Source organism: Solanum dulcamara, chromosome 1, assembly GCF_947179165.1.
Source record: "Solanum dulcamara chromosome 1, daSolDulc1.2, whole genome shotgun sequence".
Taxonomy (NCBI): Eukaryota; Viridiplantae; Streptophyta; class Magnoliopsida; order Solanales; family Solanaceae; genus Solanum; species Solanum dulcamara.
In genome coordinates, this window is record NC_077237.1 from 76,837,727 (window position 1) to 76,850,071 (window position 12,345).

The window sequence follows — 12,345 nt, forward strand, 5'->3', positions numbered from 1 at the left end:
GTCGAGGTAGGCTCTGTCCAATTATTATTGTCATGTGCTATATATGGATCCACTAGCTAGGTCATATTGGCAAACCTACAGTGGCAACGTTTTATAAGAGACTAGAGGTTTCTATTAAGGCTTAGGTCGAGCCCACACCTCAAAGTCCACTCAGTGCTAAGTACATCATCCCACGGAATACATAACAAGTCATAATCATAAATCATACTTGTCATAATCATAAACTTTTCATAATCATAATTCATAACCTTGTTCATAGGAATAGCTCATTATCATATGATTCATGTAATGTGGGTATAGGCCTTCTATCATTACGAATCGTTTCATAAAACATTATTAAAGTCTTAAGTCACCTTGCTCATCAAGGATCTTAAGTCACTCTTTCATTAGAGTATTGAGTCACCTTTTAAGGGTCTCAAGTCACCCTTTCTCATAAACTTGCTTAAAACATCATTATTACATTATTCATAATCTATCATAAGGCATTCATAATCATCTTTGCATAAAGCATCTTAAAACTCATTCATAATCTTTCATTGAAGTAACTTGAAAATCATGATCATATCTCATAAATCATACTTGAAACTAGCATATAGCATGGGTCATTAAAATTCAACTTAAAATCATGCAACATGAAGTGAATTATGCATAATTAGGTTAATACCATATATATATATATATATATATATATATATCATAATCGAGAAGACCATGCAAATCATAAAATTAGAGCTTTTAATTAAAGAAATCATAAGAGAATTAAGAGAAAATCTTTGGGATTTCATCGGTGAAAAGAGCCCATGGATGAAGTCTCACATATCTTGACTTTGATGATCCCTAAATTGAAGAGAATGGAGGCTTGGCCTAGAAGAATTTTCCTTGAGTTGCTTGAGAGAGAAGAATACCTTGAGAGAAAACTTGGAAGAGAAGGCTTTGACGTTTTGTGAGTTATGTTGAGAATGAGAGGGTTAGAAGACTTTAGGGTAGTTAATAGATGGGAATTTAGTCCCTAAAATTGTCCACATTCATTAATGAGATATAGGGAAAAGACTGAAATAATCCTTATTAAAACTGAATTCTGGACTCAGGATGGAACATCACCACAGACCATTAAGCTCACCACAGTCTTTGGTCCCCTCCGTGGTGAGGGACTTGAGATTTTTCCAAAAGGGTTTGGGAAGGTTGTCCACCATGAGACCCACCATGGCCTGTTATGGGCACCACGGCCCGTGGTGGTCCTCCGTAGTGGTTGCCTTGAACTTGTATTTTAGGGATTTGCAGGAAAGTTTCGGGACTTCCTCCATGGAGACCTTCACGGTCCGTAGAGGCCAACACGGTCCGTTAACTTGGGTCGTGGAAGTGACCTGACAGAAGGCCTGCATGGGTGTCCACCACGAGAACCATAACGGCCCGTGGTCAATATCATAGCTCGTGGTAGCCCCTCGTAGTCCTCATCTCTGAAACCCAATTGACAGGGCAGGGACCATGATGGTCCTTCACGGTCTGTGGTTCTCTTCACATCCTGTAGTAGTCCCGTGAAGATTACCTGGTGCCAAAAAGTTGCATTTTTCATGAGATTCATCTTTTGTTCCTCGTTTTCCAACTTTTCAGCTTTCGGGGTTTACACCTATATATTTTTTTAAATAAGTGGTAAGGGTTCTCCTATTTAGGTGTTGGAGTAGGTGTCTGCATGGTCCGATAAGTTAAGTCATGACAATTTCATAAAGAAATTGTTATCTTTGAGGATCTGTATTTTATTTGTGGAAAAATTGAACACCCCACTACTGAGTATCCAATTGCTAATGATTTCAGAAATATAAGTACAAAATTGGCTAATAGGAAGAATTTTAAACTTATTCGCAGAAACAAGTCCATCAACATGTTGCCGAAATGGGCAAGAAGAAATATTTTTCACCTTTTTTATCATAAGAAAGGACCTAAGCTTGTCTGGGTTCCTAAAACTAACCCCTAAGTTTTTTTTCAAGTGAAGGTGAAAGGAGGCAAGCGACATTGCTATATTGATAGTACTTGATCAAGACATATGACTAGAGAGAAACAAAAATATATTTCACTTACTTCATCAAAAGGAGGAATGTGATGTATAGAGATGGTAAAAAGGATATAGTGCATGTGTAAGGGTGGAGCAAGTGAGATCCTCTTCCAAAACGTAAAGAACCAGGTAAGCACAACCAAATACCTTGACCTGGTCTATATAGATCTTTGTGGATTAATGAAGGTAAGAAGCAATAGAGAACAAAAGGACTTTTGGTTGCAAATGATTCATCCACAATAATGGAAAAGATAAATTGGACAAGTTTAATGCAAGGAGTGATGAGTGAATCTTCTTAAGATATTCTCAACATAGTAAAGCATATAGAGTCTTCAATAAAGAGGGAACCTTCAGTTTTCCATCAAATTCTTCGGTAAGGGTAAGTTAATTTATCAACTAACTTGTAATTCAATTCTTAGACCTTACAATCTATGGGGATTACTTTAGGGGAGAGTTTTTGACATGAATTAATAGTGGAAAATGTTCTAGTTGGGTGAGATGATCATGAAATTTTCCAAGAGTTAGGATTTAAATATAATTTGGGTATTTCTAGGTCATTGTTCATTGATAATTGTATTTTGTATTTGTTTTAAATCAAGAACAAGTCAAGGCACTCTGAAAAGGGAAAGCTCAGGTTATTTAGAACATTCAGGCTTGATTAGAGGTAGGTGATGGTTGTTGTTTTCCCACTTATGTTATATGTGCTTGTTAACTACATCATTAGTATTACATGCATGGTATATGATTAGAAAAAAGGAAACAACATGAGTTGAAATGTAATTGTGATCAAATTGCTTGCAATGAATGTTTTACTTGGTTGTACAAGTGTGATTGCTATTTATTATGATTGTGATTGTGATTGTGATTTTCTGTGGATCGAGTAGCATGTCGGTACAATTGAATCGAGTATCAAGTTGATACATTGAAATGGCTACTATGTAACACCCTAAAAATTTTTATGCTAAGACCCGAACCATTCTTTGTATGCGCATTGGCCCGTATCCAATTAATTTTAATTGTAATGTAATTGTTATGACTGATTCTATAATGCTTGAAGTGTGTTTGAAGTGAATTAGGGTCACAATAATCCTCTAGCACAATAATCCACTATATTGTATTACTGAGATTTCAATATAGCTAAAAAAGTGTATACCAAAACAAGATATTAATGATACACAAAGTTAATGCATATATTATTAATTTTTAATACATTTTACCAAAGTCTGGCTCTAAAAGTGACACGTTTTGGGCACCACATACCAAAAGGGACCTCTCTAAAAAGACATACCAAGACACTTCGTCCACAAATAGGCAAACTGTCCACCCCTACCGCTAACTTTGTCTATTCCATCCCAAATTACATAGCAAATATTTTAAGATAGTCCGCCTATAAATGGAGGAACTAAAATTCTTTTTATTACTTTTTTGTAACTTTTCACGTGAAGGATATCTCTTCTTCAACAATAAAAATGTGTTTTTATTCACTTCACATTTTCTCATGAGAATTTGACTAGCCTATCTATTTTGTATCTTCATGAGAATCATCTTTCTGGCTCAATTCCCGAAGAAATAGGTTATCTAAGGACTCTTGTTATCTTACAATTGTCTAATAATTTTCTTAATGATTTTATTCCTGCTTCATTAGGTAATTTGACCTGCTTGTCTTCTTTGTGCCTTTTTAAGAATAATCTTTCTGGCCTCATTCCCAAAGAAATAAGTTACTTATCGTCTCTTACTAAGCTAGATTTAAGTTTTAACTCTCTTGAATGGTTATATTCCTACTTCATTGGGTAATTTGACCAACTTGTCTTTTTTAGGTCTTTTTCAAATTAACTTTTCTGGCTCTATTCCCAAAGAAATAGGTAACCTAAGGTCTCTTAGAGAGCTAATGTTGGGTAAAAACTCTCTTAGTGGTCCTATTCCTGCTTCATTGGGAAATTTGACCAACTTGACCTCTTTGAATCTTCGTGACAATCATCTTTCTAGCTCCATTCCTCAAGAAATAGGCTACCTAAGGACCCTTAATTATTTAGACTTGTCTACTAATTTTCTTAATGGTTCTATTCCTCCTTCATTGGGGAACTTGAACGGCTTGTATCTTTTGTCTCTAAATGGTAACAACCTTTCTGGTTCCGTTCCAAGTGAGTTGGGAGATATAAAAAGCCTCGTTACTATGTTTTTAAATATGAATCAACTCATTGGTTCAATTCCAGCTTCCTTTGGCAACTTGAAAAACTTGGAATATTTGTATCTCCAAAGCAACAATCTCACTGAAAAAATTCCTTCATCTATCTGCAATTTGATATCATTGAAAGTGTTGTATTTGGGGAGAAACAAGTTGAGGGGAGAAATTCTGCAATGTCTAGTTAATATTAGTGGACTCCAAGTACTAAGAATAGAATCTAATAATCTCAGTGAAGAGATCCCTTCGTCTATTTGTGATCTAACATCTCTAAGGATTTTAGATTTGGGCAGAAATAATCTAAAGGGACCAATTCCACAATGTTTTGGCAACATGGGTGGTCATCTTGAGGTTTTGGATATCCACCAAAACAATCTTTGTGGGACTCTTCCAGAAACTTTTAGCATTGGAAGTGTACTCAGAAGCTTAGACTTGCATGACAATGAATTAGAGGGGAAAATCCCCCGATCTTTGGCTAATTGCAAAGAATTGGAACTTCTTGATTTGGGAGATAATCACCTTAAAGATACATTCCCATTGTGGCTTGAAACTTTGCAAAAGCTAAAAGTTTTAAGGTTGAGATCGAATAAATTGCATGGGCCGATTAGAACTTTAAGTGATGAAAATATGTTTCCTGAGCTTCGAATTATAGATGTCTCTTACAATGCCTTCACGGGGAACTTGTCGACTACTCTGTTTCAAAAACTGAAAGCCATGAGGAAGATTGATCAAACAGTGAATGTACCGACATATCTTGGTAAATTTGGAGAGAGAGATTACAATGATTCTGTAACAGTTTCAACCAAGGGATTGGAGCTTGAACTGGATAGAATGCACCACCCAGTGTCCGTATCTTCATTGGACCGCATAAATCAAAGTACACCAACTCAAGCAACTATGTATTTCTTGAAGGAGGATTACACTCTATTTTGTTTTCCAGCTAAGTTGTGCTCACACTTTTCTAATTTACCACTTTGGAAATCTGACAGTGATTTCTTCTTGGCTAGAACATTAAGTCCTTTCACACTGATGTGGCTAAGCCTCTTATGCTATAATGTTGAGGAGCTATCACTCTCAACTGTATTCACCATATTGGCACAAGTAGAAGTCGTAGTCCAGTATAGACCACGGCGTTTGTTGCCATGAGCCACAACCAAGGAACCCTTGATGAGTTTCCACTTTCCACCGCCATTGGTACTAACATATCCTTCATCATCTAGAACACCAACGGAAATTAGGTGCAGACGAACATCAGGTGCATGTTTTACATTGTTCAAAACTAGTTTAGTTCCAATACAAGTTTTCAAACAAATTGTACCAACACCAACCACCTTAGATACAGTCTCATTACCTATACTCAAGGTTCCAAAATCACCAGGAGTATAGGAAGAGAAAAATTCATTTCTCGATGTCACATGAGATGCGGCACTGGTGTCCACAACCCATCTTAACTCATCACAAGCAATATTTATCAAATCTGCATCAAGGACTGTAACAAGATCTTCTATGGAGACGGTGGCTAGGCAATTTTCATTGTCATCTTCTTTATTGTCCTCTTTTTCTTTTTTCTCCCTCTTTAATTTCCGGCAGAACCTCTTTGTGTGCCCTTTCATGCCACAATGATAGCATTCAATATCCCTAAGACTGCCTTTAGATTTGCTTCTTCTATGCTCTCTATTTTGAGATCCACGATTTTTATTTTTCCCCTGGAGCCAGTTACCAGGACATCCGATGATGAAGAAGAAGAATCTTGAGATTTTCTTCTCATTTCTTCGTTTAAGACACTACTCTTGGCGGAATCCATAGAGATCACACCAACCGGAGCAGAATGTAAAAATGAAGTTCTAAATATTTCCCAAGAGTCTAGTAGGGAACCAAGTAGATGCAAGCCTTCAATTTCTTCATTAAATTTAATGCCCATAGTAGATAATTGGTTCATGGTTCCCTGAAAATTATTCAGGTGATCTTTCATCGGAGAACCATCATGATTTTTTAAACTTAACATTTGCTTTATTAGGAACATTTTGTTGTTCCTGTCTTCCGAGCATACAAGCTTTCAATAATGACACCAAGAATTTTACGTAGAAACCCTTTTAAATAAGGGAAAAACCACGAGCCAAGAGAAAAAACTGATATCACTATAGTAAGAAATTTTACATTGGGTAGTACCAAGTACAATACTCAAAATAACTACATCACATTCAAAAGGAATAACACTCTTTTGATCTCCACCTTACTAAAAATATTGCCCACACTCTATTTTTCTTCACAAACTATTTTATTATATATAGTCTATGGAAACCTTACATCTCTCTAAATATTTTCTCTCTGTGAATTGGTGTATTGAATGAGGAGCTGAAGAGCTCCTCTTTATAGGAGAAAATTGCTCTAAAACTTTAACATTGGCTACGTTTGTTTTTTGACAATTGTTAGCTGCAATTTAAAAAGTATAGCAACCATTGTTAACTACAATTTGCTGCAATTGACAAATTGACAAAAAGGAAAAGTTTGACAGTCATTTTTGAAATGACAGCAACTTCTTTTGAAAATAAAAGTAGGAACTCACCCCACAGAATTTACCTCTTCATCTTTACTTTTCGGGCTGCATTTAGTTCTATTACTTTGTGGTTGTTCAATTTTCAATTTTTTTTGGTCTCAAGAAATGGATTTAAGGAAACTTCTTGTCTTTATTCTGTTTGTTTTCATATCCCTCATGTAGATAATTTTAAAGAAATTTTCAGCTTTTATTGGTTCACATTGATAGTAAGGGCAAGATCAAATAAACAACTCTTGTGATAAAAATATGCATAAACAACTAAAGTTTCAACAACAATAGTCATACTTAGGCCATAGATCTAGAGCTAGAAATTGAGCCACTCATATTCTTATTACAAATAAGTTTGTTTCATAATTAAATCAATGAAAGATAAGAGAATGAAGGAATAATAAGAAACTCTAAGTTGAATCAATTCTGTGTTTGCGTTTTTCTGCGCTCCAAACGTGAATTCGTCGAGTGATCGAACTCTTCTTCCAACTATGCATCTTAGAATATATTTCCCTTCATATACAATCATTTCTTAAACACAAATACTTGAAATTACATGTTATACGAAGCAACTCAAAATCAACTATTCCCTTGTTTCAATTTAATCATGTAACACGCTTTTCTTTTTATTAGTTTATTTCAAAAAGAATATTGTCACCTTCTATAAATGGAAAGAATTTAACTTTAAAATTTTCATTTTACCCTTAATGAAATGATTTATCACCACATAAATAGACAAGGAGTGTTTTAGATCACAAATTTCAAAAGTCTTTTTTTTAATTAAATTTTGTGTCAAATTAAACAGTATTACAAAAATTAAAACGGAGGAAGTATAAAAAATAAATCTTAATCATCTCAACTTTGGCGTTAGTGATTTTCTTGTCTTTTTTCTTACTTTCTTGAGAGATTGGATTTGGTCTTGAACAAGAAAAAATCAAATAAATAATTTTCTTTGACGAAATGACCCGGTCGGCCGATAATTCACCTAAACAAGACTATTCTAAATATGATGTCACGATGAAAATGATCTCTCATAACCATTTACAATTTGAATAAATGATCTCTTATAACCATTTACAATTTGACTAAAAAATATGATCTTTTCAAATCTCTTAGGTATAAAAATAAGATCTCTAGTAAGAAAAATATAAAACTACAAAAACAAATCTCTCGATCCCACAAAAGACAATTTATATCTTTAGATAAATTAAATTTAACACAAAAGGAGACCAATGACTAGACCCTTTTGAAAGTTATAATGTTTTCATAGCTACTTATTTGGCTTCTCATGCTTGACTAAATCCATGTCTTTGTTTAGGCAAGATATGGACAATCTAATAGAGACAAGACAGTAAATGACTATAAAAATTATATGCCATTGACTAGAAAGACCTTAAAAAAAGTTTTCTACAATATAAATGTGTGTGTACCACTGCACAAGTTCATCAAAAGAAAAAAAAAATCCAACAAAATTGCTTATCAATATTTGATGATGGTTCCCAAAATATTTTTGTTATTTCAGTTTCTCAGTTTCTTATGTCTCTTTACCGTTACTTTTGGTTCCACTGAGGAAGCAATTGCCCTCCTAAAATGGAAAGCAACTTTCAAGAACCAGAGTAATTCCTTATTGGCTTCATGGACACAAACTTCGAATACATGCGAGGATTGGTATGGAGTTATATGCTTTAATGGTAGGGTAAGCAAGTTGGATATTAAAGGAGCTCGTGTCATTGGTACACTCTATGATTTCCCATTTTCAACTCTCCCTTTTCTTGAATATGTTGATCTTAGTGTGAATAATCTCTCTGGAACTATCCCACCGGATATTGGTAATCTCACTAATCTTGTCTATCTTGACTTGCACACCAATCAGATTTCAAGCACAATCCCATCACAAATCGGCTCACTAGCCAACCTTCAGACCATTTCCATCTATGACAACCTTTTAAATGGTTCTATTCCTGTTTCATTAGGAAATTTAACCAACTTGTCTATTTTGTATCTTTATCAAAATAATCTTTTTGGCTCTATTCCTACAGATATAGGTTATCTAAGGTCTCTTACTGATCTAGATTTGGGTACTAATTCTCTCAATGGTTCTATTCCTGCTTCATTGAGAAATTTGACCAGCTTGTCTAGTTTGTTTCTTAATGGGAATCACCTTTCTGGCTCTATTCCCACTTCTTTGGGAAATTTGACTAGCCTGTCTATATTGTATCTTCAGGAGAATAACTTTTCTGGCTCTATTCCCAAAGAAATAGGTAACCTAAGGTCTCTTAGACATCTAATGTTGGGTAAAAACTCTCTTAGTGGTCCTATTCCTGAAGAAATAGGCTACCTAAGGACCCTTAATTATTTAGACTTGTCTACTAATTTTCTTAATGGTTCTATTCCTCCTACATTGGGGAACTTGAACGGCTTGTATCTTTTGTCTCTATATGGTAACAACCTTTCTGGTTCTGTTCCAAGTGAGTTGGGAAATATGAAAAGCCTTGTTACTATGTTTTTAAATATGAATCAACTCATTGGTTCAATTCCAGCTTCCTTTGGCAACTTGAGAAACTTGGAATATTTGTATCTCCAAAGCAACAATCTCACTGAGAAAATTCCTTCGTCTATCTACAATTTGATATCATTGAAAGTGTTGTATTTGGGGAGAAACAAGTTGAGGGGAGAAATTCTTCAATGTCTAGTTAATATTAGTGGACTCCAGGTGCTAAGAATAGAATCTAATAATCTCAGTGAAGAGATCCCTTCGTCTATTTGTGATCTAACATCGCTAAGGATTTTGGATTTGGGCAGAAATAATCTGAAGGGACAAATTCCACAATGTTTTGGCAACATGGGTGGTCATCTTGAGGTTTTGGATATCCACCAAAACAATCTTTATGGGACTCTTCCAAAAACTTTTAGCATTGGAAGTGTACTCAGAAGCTTAGACTTGCATGACAATGAATTAGAGGGGAAAATCCCCCGATCTTTGGCTAATTGCAAAGAATTGGAACTTCTTGATTTGGGAGATAATCACCTTAAAGATACATTCCCATTGTGGCTTGAAACTTTGCAAAAGCTGAAAGTTTTAAGATTGAGATCGAATAAATTGCATGGGTCGATTAGAACTTTAAGTGATGAAAACATGTTTCCTGAGCTTCGAATTATAGATCTCTCTTACAATGCCTTCACGGGGAACTTGTCGACTAGTCTGTTTCAAAAATTGAAAGCCATGAGGAAAATTGATCAAACAGTGAAGGTACCGACATATCTTGGTAAATTTGGAGAGAGAGATTACAATGATTCTATAACAGTTTCAACCAAGGGATTGGAGCTTGAACTAGATAGAATTTTGACAATTTACATCACTATAGATCTTTCAAGTAACAAATTTGAAGGACATATTCCTAGTAATCTGGGAGATCTTATTGCGCTTCGGGTGCTAAATTTGTCTCATAATAGATTGCAAGGTAATATACCATCATCACTTGGAAGTTTATCTTTAGTCGAATCATTGGATCTTTCATTTAACCAGCTTTCGGGAGAGATACCACCAAACCTTGATGCTCTTACATTTCTTTCATTCTTAAATCTCTCTCACAATCATCTCCAAGGATGCATTCCTCAAGGACGTCAATTTGCTACATTTCAAAATAATTCATATGAAGGTAATGATGGATTACAAGGATTCCCTGTTTCGAAAGGTTGTGGAAGTATTTGGACACCAGAGACAAATAATACCGATTATGAGCTAGATGATCAAGAAAGCAATTCTGAATTTCTGAATGATTTCTGGAAAGCTGCACTTATGGGATATGGAAGTGGGCTATGTATTGGATTATCCATAATATACTTCATGATCTCAACTGGAAATCTGAAATGGCTTGTAAGAATTATTGAAGAGCTGGAACACAAAATTATTATGCGACAGAGAAAGAAGCAGCAAAGTCAAAGGCACAACAGAAGAAGAAATAATCGCATGTAGAAGAGTTAAAAAATCAGGTATACAGTTAAGTTCTATTATGATCCTTAGTTCATCGCATCTATCTATTATCTAAATTTTCATGTTAGTTATATCACCAACTAATTGAATGCTCTACCAAAGTATATTTCTCTTTCTAGAATCAATTAGTAGAAGCAATTAAAATGAATCAATTGCGGGTTTGTGTAAATGTTGGAGGATAAGTGGGAACGCTCTTGATCCTTCGGGGGTGCAAAAAAATGCATTAAAAAAAACTTATTTACTTTTTTGTATAAAATAAAAATAGACTTAACTTCTTTTTGTGTAAAAATAAAAATCAGGCAGTAAATAAACAAATTCGAACATGCAGGTACGTGCTTGGAGGAGCATTTGGTGGAATGCTCATCAGAGATGTAATAATGAGTAAGCCTTTTATTAACTTGGGAAAATGAATACTATGAACTTTGATGATATATCAAGTTTATGTAAGATATTAATGTATTCAATGAATGTTGTGTATGGATGAAATGTATGCATTTTTTTGGATCCCTAGATTCTTTTTCATAATCTATCTCTAAATTGACCTTTGAGCTGATTTCTAGAATTTAAGTTGTCCTGAGGTTCTTATGTCTACAATATTCCAATAACTTTGTATGTGAATGTGGAACAGCTTTTATACATGTAACAATTGTTTGATTACATCAGTTATAAACTTTGTATGCGAATATTGAGCTACACAGTGTCCAGACACATTTTACTAAAAATATAAAAAAATCCTCAATAGGCATAAGAAACATGAGAGAACGCTCAAGGACAATTTATTTTAGAGAGATAATTTACTGAGAGGAAGTGGTGAAATTAATCTTTATCTACTTAATTATACGAAGGAAAAATTGTCTGGGTGAACACTTTTTAATAAATAATTACTTATTTTAGCGATACTTTTCATTTATTACCATCTATAACAATATATAGCAATATAATGATATATCTGTCATGTATTAAAAGTGAATTATGCATACAATATAAATGTATTATAAGTGTTTTAAAATATATTAAGTTTTTTTGGTAAGAAATTGACACAATATATTATAAGTTTATTAAAGTGTGTGATAATTATATTATCACTAAATAAAACTTGTATTATATGAATTTTATAAATTATTCTCAATAATATGTGTTAAAATTGTATTATAAATATATTATAAGTGTTCAGTAAAAAAATATTATTATTATAAATGATAAATATTTTTTTAATATAGTATATTTACGTAAGTTTTCCTTATATGGAGTACTCAATTAATATTGGACCATTTTTTTGGCTTGTATAGAAGTCATGCCTTTTGTAAATCACCATATCTTTTGTACGTTTTTTAGTAAAATGTCTTTAAATCCTATTTCTCCTTAAATTTACCTGATAGTAATATATAAACCTCATTACGACCATCAGATATAAAAATTAATACTAACATGTACTATTAAAGTTGTGTGATTTGAACACAGCCAATGCCACCATAACAATGGAGTTTTGACATTCTTTACTGTGTATATATATTGTATAAAAATGTATATATAAAGTGTATAACAAGTGTATATAGTGTACAATACACATCATC

General features: G+C 33.8%; 2 protein-coding genes across 2 annotated transcripts; both read left to right on the forward strand.

Moving 5' to 3' along the window:
- Window positions 1-1,031: 1,031 nt before the first annotated feature.
- Window positions 1,032-5,247, forward strand: LOC129894280 (receptor-like protein 9DC3). Its single transcript, XM_055969894.1, has 4 exons — window positions 1,032-1,171; window positions 3,565-3,777; window positions 3,923-5,081; window positions 5,173-5,247. The coding sequence occupies exons 1-4, from the start codon at window positions 1,032-1,034 to the stop codon at window positions 5,245-5,247; spliced, it is 1,587 nt and encodes a 528-aa protein (XP_055825869.1).
- A 3,000-nt stretch (window positions 5,248-8,247) lies between these two features.
- On the forward strand, window positions 8,248-11,273 carry LOC129902634 (receptor-like protein 9DC3). The gene is made up of 2 exons (XM_055978003.1): window positions 8,248-10,770; window positions 11,100-11,273. Exon 1 carries the CDS (start codon window positions 8,267-8,269, stop codon window positions 10,751-10,753), a length of 2,487 nt encoding a protein of 828 aa, XP_055833978.1. The 5' UTR covers window positions 8,248-8,266; the 3' UTR covers window positions 10,754-10,770; window positions 11,100-11,273.
- The last annotated feature ends 1,072 nt before the right edge of the window (window positions 11,274-12,345 follow it).

What these genes read in the sequence shown, in the direction of transcription:
- LOC129902634 (XM_055978003.1), top strand. Translation starts at nt 8,267, where the DNA reads ATGATGGTTCCCAAAATATTTTTGTTATTTCAGTTTCTCAGTTTCTTA.
- LOC129894280 (XM_055969894.1), top strand. Translation starts at nt 1,032, where the DNA reads ATGAGATATAGGGAAAAGACTGAAATAATCCTTATTAAAACTGAATTC. An exon ending in CTTGAGATTTTTCCAAAAGG is followed by an intron (nt 1,172 to 3,564) that starts GTTTGGGAAGGT and finishes GAATTTGACTAG; the next exon opens with CCTATCTATTTTGTATCTTC. An exon ending in AAAGAAATAAGTTACTTATC is followed by an intron (nt 3,778 to 3,922) that starts GTCTCTTACTAA and finishes AGGTAACCTAAG; the next exon opens with GTCTCTTAGAGAGCTAATGT.